Raw genomic sequence first — 21,550 nt, forward strand, 5'->3', positions numbered from 1 at the left:
TTTTTTTTGGGTGTCAGTCTTTTCTTTATTAGGGACAGACCATACATTTCATCCAGTTTGTCTTGGTGTTCTGCCCCATGTAGTACCAGTTTTCTGAGAACTGTAAATTATTAGGTTACCCTCCTGAAAAAATATGAGTGCAGAAAAACGATGGGCTGATGACAACTTCCTGATTACAAGCTGGGACGTTCAGGGAAACCCTCATGTGGCACAGCATCCCAACCAGCCTGTAAGTGTGTGTGTGAAGCTGGCTCATGGGGGAATGCATGCCAAGGAGGGTGATGGGGCAAGGTGCAGGCGAGCAGAGAGTACCAGTACCAGGGAACCGAATGACATGCAAGACGACACAGAAATAAAGTTTCAAACTCTGAGCATTACCTCTTTGTCAGATACTTCTGAGTCTAACAAAGGTTCAGAGAAATGTAACAAGGCAACTCTGCCTGACTCAGGAAGTACAGACTGTTAACAGATACTCTTGAAAGCAGGGTGACAAACAGCACATCCACCTGTGGACACCTTGGTATTTCTCATCTGAAGTCTGTCCTTCTGCTTTCATATAGCACCACCTTAGCTCGCATACAGGCTCCCGTAAGGGGCGGACTCTGAAATTTCTACGGAAAGTGTTGTTTCATGAAGTGTCGTATAGGCAACTGATGCGACTGCCCTTAAAACAGGTGAATGTCAATCAACAAACCCCTGTGGGCTCCCTGTGATAACATGGACACATGGCTCCTACTAGGCATTTGTGCCGAAAACATGGATAAGATTTTGAAAAGAATATTCTTACCCGGATTATTTCTTCCACACAGCTGTTGCTTTCTCCAGATCTACTCTCCTGAAAGCAAAGGAAAAAAAAAAATTAAGCCTGGGAGAACAGATTTATGGTCACAGAGAGAAAATAACTTGAAAGCTTCCAAATTAGTGGGAGAAACAATAGTTTTAGGCCAAGAGAAGGACATGGCTGGGGCTGACTGAGAGACCCCTTGCCTTAGGGGTGGCTTCCATTACGGCCAGGGGAAGCACCCACAGTGGCGTCTGCTCCCTTATCCCTGCCCTTCCCTGCTGCAATTCAGAGATGGCCTCTCCAACCCAGCCCACTCCCTCTGGAACACACTCCAGTGGCTCAGGGGCTCTGCTTCATTCCCAGCGTGCTTTCCATAGCACGGGCATGCAACAACATCCGACAACAGAGGGAGGATGAAGAGCAAATGAATTTCTCCCTTGTAGTTCTCAGAGGAATCAGAGCTAGGAGTTTTAGAGATGACAAGGTTCTACCAAAGCCCATGCCTGGCACTCCCCAACCCTTTTCCTGGGGGCAGAATGGTCCTTCTACCTAGAATAAGTGGTTTGCCCAAGTCTCCAAACTGAGGGCCAGAAAGTTTGCATGTGCAAGAGCAGGGCCTGGAATGCAGAATGCCCGTCCTCAGACACAGACCTTTTCCCTTCCAGAAGCATTCCTTGCTCCCAAAGACTGCACCTGAAATCCATCCTCTCCCCTAGGGAACTTCAGCGTATTTGCTTGTCAAAGGGAAGCCCGAAGCTTCCATCACAAAGGCTAGATGACGGAGACTGATCTAGACTCAGCAGTCCCTTGGAAAGACCTCATTCTCAACTCCTTCAGCTCCTTCTTTAAAACCTATCTCCAAATCCACAACCATTTTTCTTATTCTACTTCCAAGTCCCAAAGTATCCCTACTGTGGAACATGATGGCAGAGCAGATGCTAAACTCTCAACATACTTTCTATTTTCAAGGAAAACTTGACTCCACATTCATTCTCTTGGTGGAACTACCCAGACACAACAAGGTACTAAAGACTCTTCAAATTAGACTTCAAGTTTAATTCTTAAAGCCAAATTTCCTCTGAAAACCACACCTGCTCTACATTTGCTGTGGTTTATATAAATCACAGGTTGCTCTTACGATGAGCTCTCTCTCTATAATCCTATAAATCTCCAGTACCCTATTCTGATAAGGGAATGCACACAGAGATGTACCGTTCAATACTTTCATTGTCCCTGGTGACAGTGGAGGATTATCACACGGGGTCATCTCAGTGGCAGCTCTAACCATAAGCATTGGTACTGCGAAGGTGCCAAAGTGAGACTTCCAACAGCACTGTCATGAAGTCCTGGCCTTAAGTCATAGCCTGAACAGATTTTCCCAAGGAACACCTTGGTCTCCTCAGGAGCATTTTCCCCAAGGACTCAAGAAAGGCTCTATATTGGTTTGGCTCTCCAGGGCTCCATGTGGGTTGGAGTGGATCCACAGGGTACCATGTTGCAGAAATTCTGAGTGGGAAGGTACCCGGAGCTCACCTCAGGCCCGCATAATGACTTTAACATAAACTGTGGCCCTGGGAAGTGAAGGACTTGTTCCAAAATCGTTCATGCAGCAATGGATGGTCAAGGCAGAAGCCATAAACTTTTTTTTCCCACTACTGGTTCAGTGCATTTTCTACTATCTCACGCTATTTCCTTACGCTTAATCCTTAAGACTGGCTCAACTTGAGGTAACTTTCATGCATAAAGGAAATGAAAGAATTCAGATAGTGTTTAGTAAATTTCCTCCTTCTTCCCATGATGCAAGATATCTAATACTTTGTCTTTTACTCATTAACCTCCACTATCACATGTGTAAACCAAGGGGAGAGGAGATGGGAGAGAAAGCAGACAGAAAGGGTCAGAACTGCTATCCTTCCTATTGCATTAAATAATCAGAGCTGAAGGTTTGTGCCCTCAGAAATTGGAGTATAGAATCCCACCTCCTCTGTTTCCAAATCCACGGAAGGGGCAGAGGCGGAGGAAAGTCTCGGGGCTTTGCTTTCCCAAGGCCTTTTGCAAAGCCGGTTTCCACTACAGTTGTGCACTGATTGTGTTTACATCTTGAAAACTTTCCACGTTTATGCACAAAATTAAAATGTGCGTGTAATTTACATCTCCAAATTTGTGTTTATGTTTTTCACAATAAAATTATTGCTTCCCTTGGAAAGGTACCCACTGAGAAGGAGGGCTGCACAATGTAAATTTTAATTACTCTGGATCTTTTCGAGGGCCTGTAGCTGTTATTTCATGCTGAGTTGCTGAGCTGTTGCTCCGTATTTACTCCGACTTTGATGAATCCAGCTCATTTTCCTATCGTTCCGTCTTGAAATGTGTCATAACAGTCTCACCTCAGTGAACCTCCAACTAAACTTCAATTAAAAACTAGCATCCCGGCTGATTCTCCTCTCTGCGGCCTTGCCTGTCATGCGCGCTCCCCCAGATCCAACCCCTGAAACGCACGCACTGCACGCTGCCAGGGAGATGTAGGGAGCTAAGCTGTGGGAAAGCGGGGCTCAGGAACTCACCAGGAGCGTCCCATCCCTGACTGCGGAAGTCCCTAATTACCATGCCAAGCACAGAGCCCTGGAAGGAGCAAGACTTAAATCAGTGGGAAATGGCATTTTATCACAAAGATGAACTGCACATCCTAGCTTCTGAAAATAGTTTAGCTCCTCCTCATCACACACATGGACCTTTCATTCTGAAATGCGATTCTTTTAAAAAATCACACAACCTTCATTTGTCTGAAAGCACTCAAAAGACCCTGGGGCATTTAGAAATGATTTCTCCCATGCACACGTCTAAATACTCCCACAGAACTGTCTTTAAAATGTATTTTATTATTATTGTAAATCTGAGATTAAAAAAAAAAAAAATTAGGAGTGCTGTCCTGCCACCAAAGCAGCATGTGGGACCTATGCCTGAGTTCGGGAGTTGTCATAATTCTATGGGAGGCCCCATCTCTACCATGCTGTTCTCAGCCCGACCCTTAGGGACAAGGTCACCTAAAAAGGAAGCAGCCAGGAGCTGTCTTCCAAATTCAGCTCCTCTACACCCAACCCCACAGGTTCCCTTGCAAGGCCTGCACTGGGCTCCAATACCCGCTGCTGGAACCCCGGCTTTGGCAATGCTCAGCCCTCTCTGTACTGCACTGCTCAGCATACCCAGGGGGCTCTACACAGCCGCTGTGGTCCCGCTGTCACGGCCGTCCCAATCATCATCATCATTTCTATCCCAGAGAAAAATAGGCAAAGGCAATACCAGAAACACAGAGGATGTCCAAAGGTAAATCATGAAAATGCAAACAAAGTGACAGCACACTGGAGATATTAACGTCAACTAAAGGACAAATCTTAGGGAAAAGCACATTCAGCAACATACAGGAGAAGGACAGAATGGCCAGAGCGTGAACAGAGCATCAAAGTAAGATATATTAGAAGAAAAGGAAGAAAACTAGGATGGTTGGAAATCTTCAGTCCACCTCTGTTTTTCCTAATACGCAAAGGGAACTACCCAAAAAATACATAAAGAAATAGAGAATTTGAACAAAGAATCAAGCAAGGCTCAATTAGTAGATACAATAAACTTAGACTGCTAAGAGGAAATTCCACCTTCTCATGATGCGCGAGATAGTTCCCGAAGTGGGAAGTCCTGAAATGATTTTGCACCACTTAGATCTCAGCTGCAGAAAAAGCTTCAAAACTTCCAAAGAATAATGGTTTTACAGTCCGGACGCCTTACGCACGAATTTACCAAAGCTATGAATTAAATGTATTATGGACATAACGATCTTCTAGACTTTTTGAAATACAACAGAAGCCACACCCAAATCATTCTTTATATGCATGGAAATTAATGTTAAAACACAGCAAAATAAAATTATGAGACTCCCTGAGGGCTTTCTTCATACTCTCCAAGTTTTCACTATTTTTTTGCAAAGGACATGTATGTGCTAAACAGTAAGTTAAACGTTTATTATTATCTAAACAGAAGTACACATTAGTACAAAAGACAACAGTAGGACAAAATTACAAACGAGGAGAAACAAAATGTATGTAGGATAAAGAATAAGGAGAATCTACAAAGCGAAAATATAGTTTCCTAAAGAAAAAAGAACCCCAGCTACCTGTACCAGTAGAAAAGTTATGTATAAATCTATTAATAAAAAAGACTAAGTAAAACATAATTTGAGATAGAGAGATACAATAACTTATATGGAAAGTATAATTATAAGAGGATAGTAATGTTACAGTAGAACACAATGTCAATATATAAAAAACTTCAAAAAGTTGGCAACTCCGAAAAAACTCTCTTAACCCTGAGAATACAAATAAAATAAAATAAAATAAAAATTACCTTTACATGCAACTTCAACCAGATGGTTTTCAAATAAAGTATTTCAGATGTTTAAGGGGAAACTAATCCCCATGTATTTTCTCTCCCAGAGGAGAAAGTCATGGAAAGCTAAGCATTTTATTGTTAGTAGAAAAACCTAACAAAAGAGAATTGATCAATACCCCTTATGAAAATAAATGTAAAAGCTTCAATAAATTATTAACCAATATAATTCAATAAAATATTACAAGAAGTCAGAAGCTGTAGTGCACTCTTATAATCCCAGCACGCTGGGAAGTGGAGGCAGGAGGATCACAGATTCAAGCTCAGCTTGGATAACTTAGTGACTTTGTGAGAAACTGTCTCAAAATAAAAAAAAAGGTGGGTGAGCATGTAGCTTAATGTGAAAGCCCTGGCTTCAATCCCCATTAATAGAAAAATTTCACAAGAATTGGTAGGTTTTCACTCAGGAATGCAAAAGGGGTTTAACATTTTATATTAGAGCCCTTGGGAAGTATTACATCAGTAGAGAAAAGAAGTAAAACTATGATTATCTCAACTTACTGATTTTTGATCATTTACCTATAAAAATCCAAAACACTTCATGTAAGGACCTTACACTCATTAAATGGTTTCTCCCCATTTCTCTGCCTCCCATACATTAACTTTTTAATGTGACTTTACAGTATTAACAAATGTAGCTTAGGCATCCCTAAACCAAAAATCTGAAAAGCTTCAGAATCCAAAAGTTTGTGAGTGCTGCTATGATGGCTACAAGGGGAAAATTCCATGTTTAATGTCACAAGATGAGGAGCCTCATAAAATTCCACATATAACCTCACAGTCAAAACGTACAGATTTACAGTGTTGCATAAAATTACCTTATGCATATAAGTATATATGAAATAGAAATGAATTTTGTATTTGGACTTCGGTTCCATTCCAAGTCACCTCATTATGCATATGTAAGTACTCCAAAATCCAAAAGCATCTGAAACCTGCAACAGCTTTAGACCTCTGCATTTTGAAGAAAGGTCACTCAAACTGCACTGTACTACAAAGCACATGAAAAGAATAAATGAGAAAGAGTTTGTGGGTCCTGTCTTCTTGATTTTATAGTGAACCCTCTCATTTACATGTTTACGGACAGTTTATAAGAGCACTTAGTACAAGCTAGTAGGTTTTCCACGATGTCTACTGCACGAACATTGAGTGAAAGTGGCCAACATACTTTCAAAAAGAAAACCTGACTTTGAAAAATTAAGATGCTGAACTTTATAAATAATCAAGGCAGTCATCTACTTTATCAGGATGTTTTTGGTTTGTGCAAAAAAAACCCAAAACAAATAAACCAATAAATGACAACAAATCACCAGTTATATTAATGACAAATTCTTAGAGCATCAATATTTAGGTATTTATTTCATTAAAATTAAGCTTACATTCATTAGCATAGAAACAACACGTCATCTGACTTCCCCAATCCTTGCCTTGGTACCTGTAACTCAAAGAGAAAGTATATAGCCTTTCACTGGTAGGCAACATTAGCAAAGTGTTGCAGGTGGAACACCTCTGATCTAAAATGTCAATCTGACATTTAGAACTTCTGGAGCACTGATAGGATGTCACAAGTAGAAAGCTGGAGACCTGATCTCATGTAACAGGTCACAGTCAAAATGTAAGCGTGTAAAAGTATTGTACAAAATTACCTAAGGCTACGTGTATAAAGTGTGTATGAAACATAATTGAATTTCATCTTCAGACTTGGGATCCATCCCCATATACATAGTGAGGAATCATATCTATCTACCTGATGAGGTATATATCTAGAGCGAGTAATATATATCTATATATATGTATATAATGAGGTATACATAGTGGTATATATAATGAAGTATCATATTTACATATATACTTATATACCTATATGCAAATATTGCAAAATCTGAAAAACACCCAAATTCCAAAACACTTCTGGTTCTGAGCATTTCAGATAGGGATACTCACCCTGCAATAATTGATTTTCTATCAGATTCTTGGTCATAGAAAAGGACTTTCAATTATGATATTATTAGTATAATAGAATTAGTGATCTCAATCTGAGCTTGTATGGATAAGCGCATTTGGCTTGCAGGAAGTTAAGTGATCTACCAGTGTTCTGACCTTGTTGAAAACCTATTAATAGTATAAAGAGATTAGAACCCGGGACAGTGACTTTACATCTTGGTTACTCATTGACACTGAGTGCTTTTCCACCGGGTCACGTCCCATTCACGTGCCAAGAACTGTATCAGGGTCATCTTCCACCCTGCCCTGTCAACGCAGGGCAAAGGAACCACAAGGATGTGGCAGCGAACACACGCTTCCTACTTGTAATTGACACTGACAAGAACTCAAGACCTCCGTGTTCTTTCATCTCAAGTATTACTTCATGCAAGAGTAAGACCTGCAGGCTCAGGCAGACATGACAGCAGGGCCCCACTGGACTCTCACATTAAGGCAGAAGTCAGCGAGGTCTCTGGCTGTGCCCATCCCTCCCCAGCATCTTCCTGAATCTCATCCTGCCCTATTTATCTGCTCCACAACCTAACAAGAATGTGGTAGTGGATAACTGAAGGTTCCTGATAGGGTATCCCTATAGCATGTTCTTTTCTTCTTCCTCACAGGGTAGAGACAAATGTACAAGAAAACACATTCCATTATTATTATTTTTGTTGTTGTTGTTGTTTTTTCCGGTACCAGGAATCAAACTCACAACCTTGTGCTTGCCAGGCAGGCAATGTGCCCCTGAGCTAAATCCCCAGCCCCTCCGTTATTATTTATGATCAGTGTACACTGTGCCAATTTGAGAAGTTTAAATAAGTGACTCACATCCTCATCCTGTGCAAGAGGAGGGCACGGAGACGGTGTGAGTGCTACATCGCCCCGGGCGGCGGGGTATCCTGCTTACAATATAAGGGAGGGAAAGGCTTGTCCCCTTTCTCTCCCTTTGCTCTTGCTGCTTCTCTGTCTTCTGCCACCCTGAACTGTTGCCCTGTGCCCTGCCACCCTCCCTTGGAGCCCGCTGATTACAGACTGAAACTGCCAGGAACTGCAAGCTAAATAACCCTCTCCTCACTTAATTGTCAATGTCGGGTATTTTGCCTCAGCAACGAGAAACAAGAAACTAAGACAGTTAGAAACAAGTTTTTTTTTCTCTAATCATGAAATTCTGAACACGAGGGCTTGTGAGATGGAAAGAGTCAAGTCTGATGTGGCTGAAGGAATCCACCAGTGAAAGATACTCGGGACTGCTCTACCTGTGTTCTGCAGGAAGATACATAATCAATTATTTTTTTAGCCATGAACAGAAATGGCTATTGGAAATAGTGTTTGACGGCACAGGTGGGGAATTCCTTGCCCAAAATACTTCAGAGAACAAGCGTTTCTGGTTTATGGTTCTGGGACATTTGCATATACGTAATGAGATACCTCAGGGATAGGGACGAAGCCCAATCGCGTAATTCTTGTTTCAGGTACACCTTAGCCATGTAGATGGAGGGTACATTTTTTAAAATATATTTTTATTTTCATTCATACATTTTTGTAGCACACAATGACTACACTTATCGTGGGGAGTTGGTATACGTATACAACACACAGATATTCTATGTATTTTTAAAATAATTTTGTGTACTCTAGCTGCAACCCACCACATGAGATCAGGTTTCCAATTTTCCATTTGTAACAGGTTGTAACATCCTGTAACAGGTTGGCATTTTATCTGGGCGTGGTGGCAAATGCCTGTAAACCCAGCACTTAGGAGGCTGAGACAGGAGGATTGCCGTGAGTTTGAGGCCAGCCTAACTATATTGCCAGACCCTGTCTCAAAAAGACAAAAAAAAAGAAAGTTCGGGTTTGGACTTCAGATTGGGGATGCTAAATCTGTATTCTCTTTGGTATATTCTGTTAATTTTATTTAAGCATTTAGCCAACAGATCGAAAGAAAAAACTCACAAATAACCCCTTATGTTTCACGTTCTCTGTGAGTCACCCTCTCTCTCCACTATCCTCTGACCTTCCCCACTAGGTGTGAGGTCAGTCTGACCCCCAGGGAAGAATTTATTCTGCGTACTCAACATCGGCTCTTTCTCCCGATGCTCTTGGAGGAGGTGTGCTATAAATACACGCTGAATAAATAAGTACAGCAGCGACCAGCAGGAGAGCAGGGGAGAGAGCTCTGGGACGGAGTGGGCAGCCCTGGGCAACATGACTCCGAAGCTGGTCTATACTTTTGTTAGCTGGTAGGAATTTTTCCATACTCAAAGTTTTCTCTTTTGAAATCAATCTATGTATAATACCGTGTTGAAAGATATTTTTTCTTCTTTTATTGTAGACCTTCATGGCATTTGCATTCTTGACTCCACTGGTGTAGTTTTGTGTCAGTTTTGGGGAATCTCTGCAGGGCACTTGTAAGGAGAGCCTTCTTCTAGAGCGGTAATGGATTTCTCCCCCACCTCCACTCCCATAAAATGCTCTGTTCCTGGGCAAACAGTGTGTGGTCTCAGCACAAGTGAGGGTGAATCTGCTGGCTTCTGGAACTTGGGGTGCCAGGGGATGCACCTGGATACTAATCCCATACTAAGCCTCTCCTCTTTCAGGGCTGGCCTGGGGATGCACCCCGGAAGTGACTCTGACTGCTGAATTTCCACGAGAAATGTCATCAGTCAAAGCCATGCGATGATCCTTGCTGGGCGGCTCAGGAAGGACAGAGATTTCTTCAGTTCCCCGTGTCCCTTGTACCGCGACACCAGACGGCTTTCTGTCACTATTCAAAAGCCTGAGTGGAGCCTGTGATAAGATAATGTTTCTATCTTTGGACCCTCACGAGTGTCAGAAGTCCCACAGAGCTGCCCCCCAAAAGGATGAAAAAGAAGCTTTCTAAAATGAAAAGGCTGATGAGAAATAGTCACCACACTAGAAATACGCCGCAGTGATGACGGCAAGGCTGCACGGAAAGCAGACATCGCCCCTTTGGGAAAAGATGGGAAGAAAAGCACTTCCTTAGGCCACTTGCTGGTTTTACGACCTTTCGCTTCTCTGCCTTCTCTCAAGAGGCTACTATCACAGAGCGCTGACCCTAAGGCACATTTCCGCATCAAGAATTTCGATATTCAGTGAAGAAAATTGTTAACCGTGTTTACCAAAACCAGACCAAAAGTCTAATTAAAACACCCCCAAGATGAGGTTGGAATAACATAACGAAGTATGATAATTTTGTGATAAATACTAGCAAGAGCAGTCAAATTAAATCAGAAAGTGTAAATGAAAATCGTCAATTGTTTTCTATCTAATACTCATGGCTTAAATGCTTACAGAGAAAGAAAAAAAATCACTCATTTATCAGCCATCCTGTCCAACATAATGACTACCAAAGAACAACATGCAATGTTTGACTCTTGATTTCCAGCACTGAGAAAAGAAATAATTTTGAGAAATGATTTCCTTAAGGTGAAAATAAAGGACACCCAGAACCTTAGTGAAAGTAAAAGAATGAGCAACCTAGACTATTTAGTATAACTTACAACCTAAGAGGGGGGCCAAAAAATATCTACAAGGTAGTCTGAGGAGTAAAAGGCAAGGCTGGCCATGGCTTAGGTAGACCGTACAGCGTGAGAAGGAATAAAATTAAAAGATGACAAGATAAAGCCTAATCTGACTTCTAGACTGTCTAGATTTTTTCAAAGGATCTGTCAAGGTCTTAGACATCTCCTAGAATGGAAATCTATGCATTAGTTATTTGGACGGTTATACGGATTGGTAGCTAACTGAATTACCAGGCTTCAGAAGATTGAACAAAAACTATTTATTGTGTGCTTACAATGTAGCTAGCATGTTGTTAGATGTTCTTAAAGAAATAAAACAAACAAAAATGCCTGTCTTCATGGAGTTTATGTTTTAATAAGAAGAGACAAAGAGATAATAAAATAAATTAAAGAGAACACTAGAGGATGAGATATTATGGGAAAAATTACAACAGGGCCTGTAAGTGTGGATGGGGCATTATGTATGCAATCTGTTCATTTCAGGAACACACTACCTCTGATAACGAAGACATAGGTTAAAACATAGTTGAAGAGCATCCTCCCCTAGTTCTCCTCCTTGCTCTAAGTCTGCAGTGTTTTCTCTTCCGCAGTGACAACTTCACGGTTGTAAGTAACGATGGTATTTTTCCTGTCTACCATGCGCTAAGCTGAAAGCTGAAGGGATACAGAATGAGGGGCAAAATGGAGAAATGATTTCCTGATCTGAGAGGTGATCGAGGAAAGTGGACATACTCATCATGGGAAGGAGAACAGTTACGCGGCCACCATGGATGTCTTATCAGTTAAAAGGCCACTGTTATAAAAAAGGGCTCAAACTTCCTTCCTGATTTCCTGCCAAGTCACCCGCACCAGGACACTGTTGCAGTGCCATTTGGACCCTCCAGTCTCCATAGGATCCAAATAAACTTATTTACTTTATAAAGTTCCTAGCCTCAGCTATTTTCTTAAAGCAACACAAAATGGACTAAGTCACAGGCAAAGCCTCGTGTTAGGAAAAAAATCATAAATAATCTTCATACAAGACAGGCAGGGTTTTCCAAAGAAAGGCAACAAGCAAGCACTGAGAGTGCACCGCCATTCTGCAGCTTTGCTGGCCTTGACTAACCCTACCATGATGCTGATAAATTCCAGCTGCTGTCTTTCATCTTTTGTCCCTGGTTTCTCAAATCTTACCTGCACGTAGGATTTCTATGGTGTATTGTGAAGGTCAGTGGGCAAAACATTATAAAACTTTTTCATGCCTGTCTCTGTCCTGGGCTTGCCCTTCACAGCCCTTTATCCCCTGCTTTGAGCACTGTCTGTGGCCTCTCCTGAGCTCCGCGGTGGCACAACCACGGCTCAGAGGAGGGAAGTACAAAGGCTCTCGCTTCTTAGCTCCTGTTGTAACTCTGGCTTTCGAGCAATGAAGTTTTCATTCCGCAGAGATGAAGCTGCTGCTTCCTTCCCAGGAAACTCTAGCAGCTATAAAGACCTACTCAGGGAAGCCTGAAATGCTTGCTAGGTGTGTAGTTATAGCAATAAAAGTGTGTCTTCAGCTCTCATTGCATCTATGAGCCAAGAGGCAGAATGTGTTACTCAACATATAACCCACCAACACTTCACAGAAATTAGCGCAAACCACCCCCTCTAGATGTAGCGGAGTGTCCACCTCAACATTAATTTCACGTCCCCCATTTGTGAAGGTTTAATATCTACAGCTCTTAGACTAGTCCCGGCCCGAAGACATGAAGACATTGAACCCAAGTCACAGGCTGGGAGACGTGGCAAGTGAGGGCACCCTCACACTGAAGAAAAGCAGTGAGGCTCCGTGTGATCTGCACCGTTGGCCACCTGCCTCCCAGCCAGGCAGACACCTTAGCAGTCTTCATGTAAAAAAAGAAACCAAAGAATCTCAATCGGGATATTGGTGGGCTTATTTTTCATTATCACACGCCTTAAAAGGAAAGGCCTGGAGTCAGCTTTGATCAATACAGCTTGTCCTGTTTCCTGCTTTCAATCTGTTAAGCAAGAAAATGTCTTTATGTTGGCACTAATCCCACTGTGCCCCAAAAGAAGGGAAAAAAATCCCCAAGAGACTGTCTATTTAATATCCACATAATCAGCTTTTAGAAAAACAACACAGCACAGCACAAAACAAAACAAAACACAAAACTCAAGCAAGTAAAGATGATCCAGAGAGTACTGGAAAGACCCATTTGAAAACACAATTTGAGTTCAAGAAAAGTCAAAAGATGACAGCAAATGGATGCCCGTGGAACCCATAGGTGGCTGGTGAAAGAATTGCAGTTTCTAGAAAGTCACTTGTTATTAGTTTTAATCCACGTGCTCATCCCTTCACTCCCAGCTGACTGTTGGGTGCTAGCACAGTGCTGGTGTGAAGTTAAAAGGGTGACCCAATCAGACAGCGCCCACCACACACGGAGCTGACACTCGCCAGGGCGAGCCAGGCACTGTGTACATACGCAGAATTCTAGACAGTGACCAGCGCTTACAGAAAGAGGAAACTGAGGATGTATAATCCTGGTATAACCACCATGACCCCTTTCAGCATGAACGACACCTCCAACACAAAGGCGTAATGAGGACTTTTCATCCTTTGGATGAAAGTCTTAAAATGACAGAGTGTGCTAATAACGGTGGGGGAAAAAGCCAAAAATACAACAACATAAAACTGAAAAGAAGAAGCAATATGTGATCCTAATTTCTACCATGTCCCCAAGACCCTTGGAAGAGTCTATTTATAATTTCATCGCAGCCCTTCTGAAAAGGTAGAGAAAGAATCACAGGTTTTTTGGAAAAGAAATTTGCAAATAGCATGGCAGTATTGCAAAATGCAAATGTAAATGCTGCCGATCCATCTGTTCAATATTACGGCAACATTGGGAAAAGGCTCTGAAAGAAATGATGTTTGAAATCATTAAAAAAAATAACATGTCAAGTTTAAAATACTCAAGAATCTTAAACCCAGCATCAACACATTCAACCATATGGCCCTACAGCAGGTTAAAAAAAAGAGCCCACCCTGCTTACAATTTCTACTTTAGCCCAATGGTCTCTAAAACTTTTTTAAAAAATTTGGGTGCCTTTCTTTTTCCACTGGATTCCTTGGTGTTTACAATTTCTTAAATTGGGGCTGGGGATTTAGCTCAAGGCCACAGCACCTGTCTGGCAAGCGCGAGGTCATGAGTTCGATTCTCGGTACCAGAAAAAAAACCAAAAACAAAAAAAAATACAATTTCTTAAATTATATTTAAATCCTAACATTCATTTTACCTTTTCTGAAGGAGGAAATCATGCAGCGAGGAGGGTTGAGCCAACTGTTCCTTTGAAAGGAACATGTAGGTCACAATATATAACTTGTTGATATATCTTGTTGCAGGGTTATTGATTTATCCATCTGGATCACACAGCCTCAGTAATAGCTGCTAACCTCAATGAATACTGTAATTTTCCAGGCATTCTGCTAAGTACTTTCTATTTAACATATTACTCAATCGCCACAGTTCTGTAACATAGATGCTGTTGTTAACCATATTTTGTAATGGGACCTTCCTCAAGGTCACACAGAACAATAATCCAGATCCAATTTTGTGGAGCTATGTCCTTAACTACTATGACGTGTGATACGTCAGGGCTCAGACGTCTGTGTGGATCGACCTGTGTTGATTTTTCAAGGTTAAGAAATGAGCAGTATGTGTTTGAAGGTAGAGCTACCTCCCTCATCAAGAAGAGAGTTTTGGGGAAGGACCTTCAGTTAAACTCTAGGAACAGAAGTTGTGGTCTACAAGAAAAATCTTTCACAGGACACAACGAGTGTCGCAGAGGTAGGAGAACCAGGAGCACATGAGGGAAATGGAGTAAATACCACCAGATTAAGATCAGAAAAGCTCATCCTGTCCTGTATGATAGTTTAGAGATCTGAAATTTCAGCATAACTTTTAAAATGACATTTACAAAGCCATCATTTACATAGTCACCCAAGATGGCAAGTCCTATTGCATAACCAGAAGCATCTACTGCCAGGGAAGGAACTTCTCTCAACCACAGAAGCACTTTCTGCCAGAGGAAACGTGCAGCTTTTGCCCGAGGATGGGCCAGTTGCACCGAACAGTGTCTGATCAGTGCTGCAAAGATGCCCGTCCCCAAAATAAGCAGAGAAGGTGTGATAAACATTTCAACCTGTGAGCTGGAAAAGCAGCCTGAAGTCCACTATTTGCAACATCGTTAAAAGCTCATAAACCAATTCAGTGGTTGGTAAAAATGACAAAGCTGGTAAAGCCCCAGAGAATTACACATTTGTAATAGAAATCTCTGGGGCCTTGCTCACGTGAATTAAAAAATTAGCTTCATTCAACTTCAGCACTTCCGCGAGTGCTTGTGGATACGGCGGGAACCTGACAGATGATTCCTGGAAAAAAATTAGTGCTATATCCAGTGGTCAGTGTCCGAAGCACGTGTTTTGCTAAAGTTGCCTTTATATCTGGATCATAAGGATTACAAAGCACATTTAAACAACCTGATAAATAGTTTAGGGTGAATCTGAAGAAAGTCAGGTGGGAGAAACATCTGCCAAGCACATTAAATTCTCTGAATGCAGTGATACAAGTGAAATTACAAACGGAGCATGATCAAAACCAAACAAACAGAAAAACCTCATTGGAGTGGATATGTGTGTAGCCAGTAATTCCCAAAAAAGGTCCAGGTTAAAAATTAACCTTTAAAGGAGTTACTGAGGCATCCAGCCATGGGCATTAGTCTCAGGGCTGAGAATTACTAGATCGTACAAAACACTTTCCCCGAACTTCTACCTCACTTACACCTGTCCATTGCTGTAGCAGAATAGTATTACCTCCTGATTAATTAAGAGACTTATCTGTCACTAGCATAATTTAATCCCCTGTAGGCAAGCATTAGTAAACAAAATAAAAAGAATAAATAATTTGATACCCAAGCATTTTTGGAAGCGTGGTACCATACAGACCCCATCTTAAAGCAGGAACAGAAGACTGCTGGACATCAGATTGCAGACGCCGTGTGTCTTACGCTATCATCATCTCCCGGATGGTTTTGGAGCTAGTACATTTGAAGGAAGGGTAGGACCTTAGAAAACCTCTAAATGATGCAGCTCTTATGCTGATGTGAGGGCACGCAGGAGAGAAGTACTAGACCTTCTTCCTTCCTTTGGTGTTGAAATGACCCTTAGAAATGAATAAACTAGGGGTTGGGTGGGGGAGCACACCTGCAGTCCCAGCTACTCATGAGGCTGAGGTCAGAGGGTTGTTTCAGACCAGTTTGAGACCAGCCTAGGAAACATAGCAAGACCCCATCTCAAAACAAACAAACAGAATGAGTTCTGTTTTAGAGTAGTTCCTATTAAATTCCTCAGTCATTTCTTAGAAGGAGCTATGGAGACAGATCTTTACTTCTTATAAAACTACTTGCACAGGTATACAGGTTTCAAGACGACTGCCCAAATGAATATTTATTTTCTCAAAGGGAAAAAAGTCTGTGAAACTGATCATCTTTCACTCTAAATAAATGAATAATCATAATTGGTGTCTATGTTTGGGAGCTCGTTTGCAAGCAGTTGCTATAATTGTCCCACTCATTTACAGGCACAAATGTGCAAGTCAGAGCACCAGACTGCACCCTGCTTATTTGCATTAATTGTGATCAATTGTCACAGTGTGTTTGTAAGACTGAATAATTTTTAATACCAATATAATTATGCTGATTATCAAATGATTCTGTTATTAGTTCATTTGGGGGAAATGTTTAATATAATCATTGCATTCTCAGATGTTGAACTACGGGAGTTTTACATATTTCACCACGCTTGCTTTATTTCCAAGAATTGAGGGGCCTTTTCTGATTCATTCTATCAAACACTCATCAACGCGGAGAACAAATGAAGGTGATACACACACTGCAGGTTTTAGGTGCAGTAAGGAGTGAGAGACAGGAAGGCACCATTGGAACTGCTACGCACACAGACCCCGGCCTGGATCTGATCGCCTTCCTGCTTCTAATGCTGAAAGCCCCACCCATATGACAAACCTATTTGATTCAACCTTCCTGATGACCCTAAAAGAACAAATCTGTCTCTTTTGTGACCTCCCAAAGTGCCCCCATCCTCACATTTCTCCTACCCTACCATTCATTTAGGTCCTTCTACCCAAACTGACCTTAAACCTGTGCAGTACAAGATCTCATTGTTTCTGGTCTGAAGCAAACTACACAAAAATACCTCTTGTTGACTGTGCTGTGTTGCATTATTATACAGTAAGTCCCAACTTATGAACATTTAAGTTGTGACCTTTCACAGGTACATTGTGTAAGACTCACTTTGTCGGATTATGAACAAATCCAATTTAGGGATATTCTCCCAGAATGGAGCTTGTTCATAAGTCAGGGACTTACTGTATAAGAAATATCCACTCTATTCTCCTCCCGGTGTAGGAAGAATATCCTTCCCTTCCCTCTGACTTTGGTTGGCCAAGGGGCTGGCTTTGGTTAGTGGGATGCAGCAGACACGATGGGAACTAAGGCCTAACAATGTGCTTACTCAGCAGGCCTTCCTTCCTAAGGCTGTGTCTCCAGCAGTATGCAGTTGACAGAAGAGTAACTGAGATACAGGTCTGAATCCAACCTTCAACATGCACTTAGATTTCGGCCCAACCATTTGTAGCCTAGTCTTGCAGGCCAAGAGATGGGAACAAGAGTAAATGGCTGTAATTGTAAGCCACTGAGTTTTGGGGTGGTTTGTTCCACAGCAATAGCTGATTGATACACCTATTTTATTCACCTGAAATAGGTGTATTGATACACCTATTTTATTTATATTTATTATGTGGGCTTCATTCTCTACGAATTTCAATTGGTTAAACTGAATTTTGGAAAAGCTTCCAAAAAGAAATAGATCTGCTTTTCCTCTGTCCTGAGTGCATTTCTAAATCAAGTTCAGGTGGCTTTCCTCTAATAGCGTTATCTTCCACTTGTCTATGTTAAGTGAACATTTCGTCTTTCAGCCCACTTAGTCTTTCATGATTTTCCTCTGATTTTCCCTTACCACATCAGTACACTACTCTTCAGAAGAGTTGGAATTATCTACAAACGTGTTTCTCTGCACTGTCTTCTAGGATCACATCATGTTTAGTATGGATTTTGATTTTCCTTTAGAAAGTGGTCCAGGGGCCACCCACAGCACAATTACCTAGAATTGTTGTGATAATTGTAGAGATATTTCCTGGAGTGGCTGGGTCCATTCCAGCCCTACTAAATCGAATCTCTAGGGTGGAATCCAAAAACTTACATCTAACAAGCTCCCTAGGAAATTCTATTACAGCAAAGTTTGTACAACACTGATTTATGACAGTGTTAACCAACCAGATCCCCAGCCAATATCTAATCCTAGAGGATTTAAATAATTACCTTTCATCATCTAGACAAGTATCTGTTTATCTCAAATTTTTGTTTCCTGTGTGTTTGTTTTACATCTCTTCAACTTGTTACTTTTTCTTCCTTTAAGTCACATGAAAGCTCAACTAAAAAAAGTAAGTGTGACATGTAACATTTTCATAGCTTTTTTTGATCATCTAAGTAAGTCATTCCCATGACTACTTTTTGTTAAGAAATTTATTTCTTTTTCTGAAGTCCCCCATCTTTATTGATTTCATCTCACCAAAGGGACTTAGAGTTTTTTTTTTTATGGAAAAAAGGTAAAACAAAAATTCATAACAAAATCGTAAGAGAGTAACAACAGTTAATACATTACATGTCATCTTTAAAGCAATTGCTCAGGATACAAGATAAGGTCATAAAAATTTTTCCAATAGGTATCAGCACAAACCTTCCTTTTTAACTGAGACACTAAGAGACACTAAGAGAACTAAGAGACACTAAGAGATAACTGACCTGCATTTTTTTCCTTTTTCCTACACTGTCCTTTCCCCTTTCACCCATCTTAGTTCCTTTTGAAAAATTTCTTTTCATTTCACAATATCTATTGTACATTTTAGAACTTATTTACTCTTTAAATTTCTCACACCAGGCAGGCAGTATGATGTTTACACATGTGAGTCTGATTTATTTCACTTATTAGTATGGTCTTAAGCTGCATCCATTTACCTTTAAGAATCTCAAGTTTATCCTTCTTTATGGCTAAGTAGTACTCCATTTTATAAAAATACCACACCTTTTTTAATCCATTCCTCAGTTAATGGGCATTTGGGTTGTTTCCAAGATTTAGCTATTATAAACTGTTCTGCTATAAACATGGGTGCACATATATTGCTGTGGTATAATGTTTTTAATTCTTCTGGGAAGATACCCAGAAAGGGAATAGCTGTTTGGAATGGGACCTCTACTCCTAGTTTTTTGAGGAATCTCCACACTGATTTCCACAATGGTTGCACCAGTCTACACTCCCACCAGCCATGGAGAAGGGTTTCTTTCTCCCCACAGTCCCTGCAGCAGTTGTTATTGGTTGATTTCTTGATGGCAGCTATTTTTTCCTGGTGAGATGGAATCTCAGTGTCGTTTTAATTTGCATTTCTTGAAGGACCAATGATGTTGAACATCTTTTCATATATTTATTGCCATTTGTATTTCTTCATCTGAGAAATGTGTATTCATCTTAGATGCCCATTTTTTGATTGGGTCTTTGAATTGGAGGGCTCTGAGTTTTTTCAGTTCTTTGTATGTTCTAGATAGAAGTCCTTTGTCTGAGGGACAATCAGCTAAAATTTTTTCCCACTCTGTGGGTTGTCTTTTCACTTTGCTGGTGATTTCTTTTTCTGTGCAAAAGCTTTTTAATAGATGAGATCCCAGTTGTTGATTCTTTGCAGTATTTCCCATGCAGTCTGGGTTTTGTTCATGAACTCTCTACCTACACCTATGTCTTAAAGATTTCTACCTAGTTTTTCTTCCAGTAGATTTACAAAAGTGTTTCTGCTTTAATATTTAGATTTTTGATCCATTTGGACTTAGGTTTAGTGCATGGTGATAGACATGGATCTAGTTTTAGTCTTTAGCATATAAAGAGCCAGTTTTTCCAACATCATTTATTAAAGAGAATATCTTTCTTCCAGTGAACGTGTTTGGCCCCTTTGTCAAAGATAAGGTGGCTGAGTGTGTTTGTAGTTGTGTCTGCATCTTCTAATCTGTTCCACTGGTCCTCAGGTCTGGTTTTTTGCCAGGACCATGCTGATTTTATCACAGTAGGTTAAGCAATTCATATACTCTCTCAAAAATGCATTTGGGTAACTTAGTTAACCCATATAGAAGTCATACTTAAAATGTTCCCAATGAATTTAAAATTTCTTTAAAAGTCACTTATTCACTGTTTTCATTTTAAAATATCAAACTTACATAAATGTGTACATATTCAAAGTATACAACATAGTAATTTAACATACACTGTGTAATAACTATCACAATAAAGTAACACATCCAATAACACCCATCAGTATCATTTTGTATGTGTGTATGCTGTTCATCACATTTCAAGTGAACAATACAGGATTATTACTTATACTCATTCTGATGCACATTAGGGCTTCTAATCCATTTGCTTTAACCTGGAAGGTTTACACTGCACCTGTGATCAACATATCCCCAATTTGAGTTCAGTGATTCTCTCCTTGAATGGAGCTTACTGGCTGGCCTCAGACGGAAGTGACTCCCAAATCTTATTTCTTTGGGTCTCACATGGAAAGCAATTGTATTGGTAACCGACCAGATTTTTAGCAATGTTGCTAGATAAATGACAGGTTTGGATCAGTAGCTCTAAAAATGAAGCCGCCTTGGTTCTGTTCCATTTGTAGCTCTCCCTCTCCTCATCTGAGTATTTCATGGACAGTAGTGCAAAGTGACCAGAACCACAGGCTTTGGAGTCAAAGCATCTGGATTTGTATCCTGGTCATACTGGCTCATTTCTCCTCCTTCACTAATGGGAACCATGACGTACTTGCACCTGCTGGCGTATCCGATGAGCTATTACATACAAAAGTACTTCCGTAGTGCCTGGTCCATTAGAAGAAGTCAAGATTTGCAGGACCTCATTATTATTTCTAAATCCTTGAGTCTATTCCTGGCACTCATATTCTTTATATTCACCATTTCCTCTTTCTGTTTTCTTAAGTGTTTTATTTTGAAATAAATCACACCTACCAAAGAGTGTCCATAATGTGTGTGTACATTTTAAAGAGTAACAGTTGAATAAATATTTGAGTGCCTTAATTGTTCAGGGTGCAGCACTATAACAATAAATTTGTGGGCCCCCTGTGTTCTTGATTTATCCATTCCCATCCTTTCACTCTCCCACAGGAAGTGTTCGCCATTCCCTGCTTTTCTTTACAGTTTTATTACATACTTATTCTTATCTTTAAGAAACTTCGTGGGTTGCTCATAAATTCTTTTATGAACTATTTCTTTGTTGACACTCTCCACCCGCCACCTTTTTAGGCTTTTCTGTTCTCTTCCTTGGGGCACTGCTGCAGGTTATGAAGGCTGTTTTGTTCCCTGAATTGGTCAAATTGTTTTTCCTCACTGCTGAGTTCTGAAGACGTCTGCCACCTTCTGCTCCATCACTGTAACCCTAACTCATGAGAAAAGGTGCAAGTTTCCAGGCATACTTTTAATTTCTATACTTTCTATTTCCTTCCAGAAAGCTGAGTTTTATTGCATTTGCTTTTTTAAACTCTTTAAGCAAGGGGAAACTTCTTGGATTTCACAGAACCTTTTGGAACACACAAGCTCGCTGCCAGGGAGAGCTTCCTGCAGTGCAGTGTGCACACAAAGATAGCTT

The 21,550-nt window shown here is 40.8% G+C and overlaps 1 protein-coding gene across 1 annotated transcript in view; it reads right to left on the reverse strand.

Moving 5' to 3' along the window:
- Window positions 1-21,550, reverse strand: part of Aff3 (AF4/FMR2 family, member 3) — a 383,610-nt gene that overhangs the window by 235,352 nt on the left and 126,708 nt on the right. Inside the window, exon 6 of the mRNA XM_005400832.1 lies at window positions 788-835. Coding sequence (XP_005400889.1) covers window positions 788-835 — 48 coding nt within the window. The remainder of the gene's footprint in view (window positions 1-787; window positions 836-21,550) is intronic.

Source organism: Chinchilla lanigera, unplaced genomic scaffold, assembly GCF_000276665.1.
Source record: "Chinchilla lanigera isolate Chin_1 unplaced genomic scaffold, ChiLan1.0 scaffold00069, whole genome shotgun sequence".
NCBI lineage: Eukaryota > Metazoa > Chordata > Mammalia > Rodentia > Chinchillidae > Chinchilla > Chinchilla lanigera.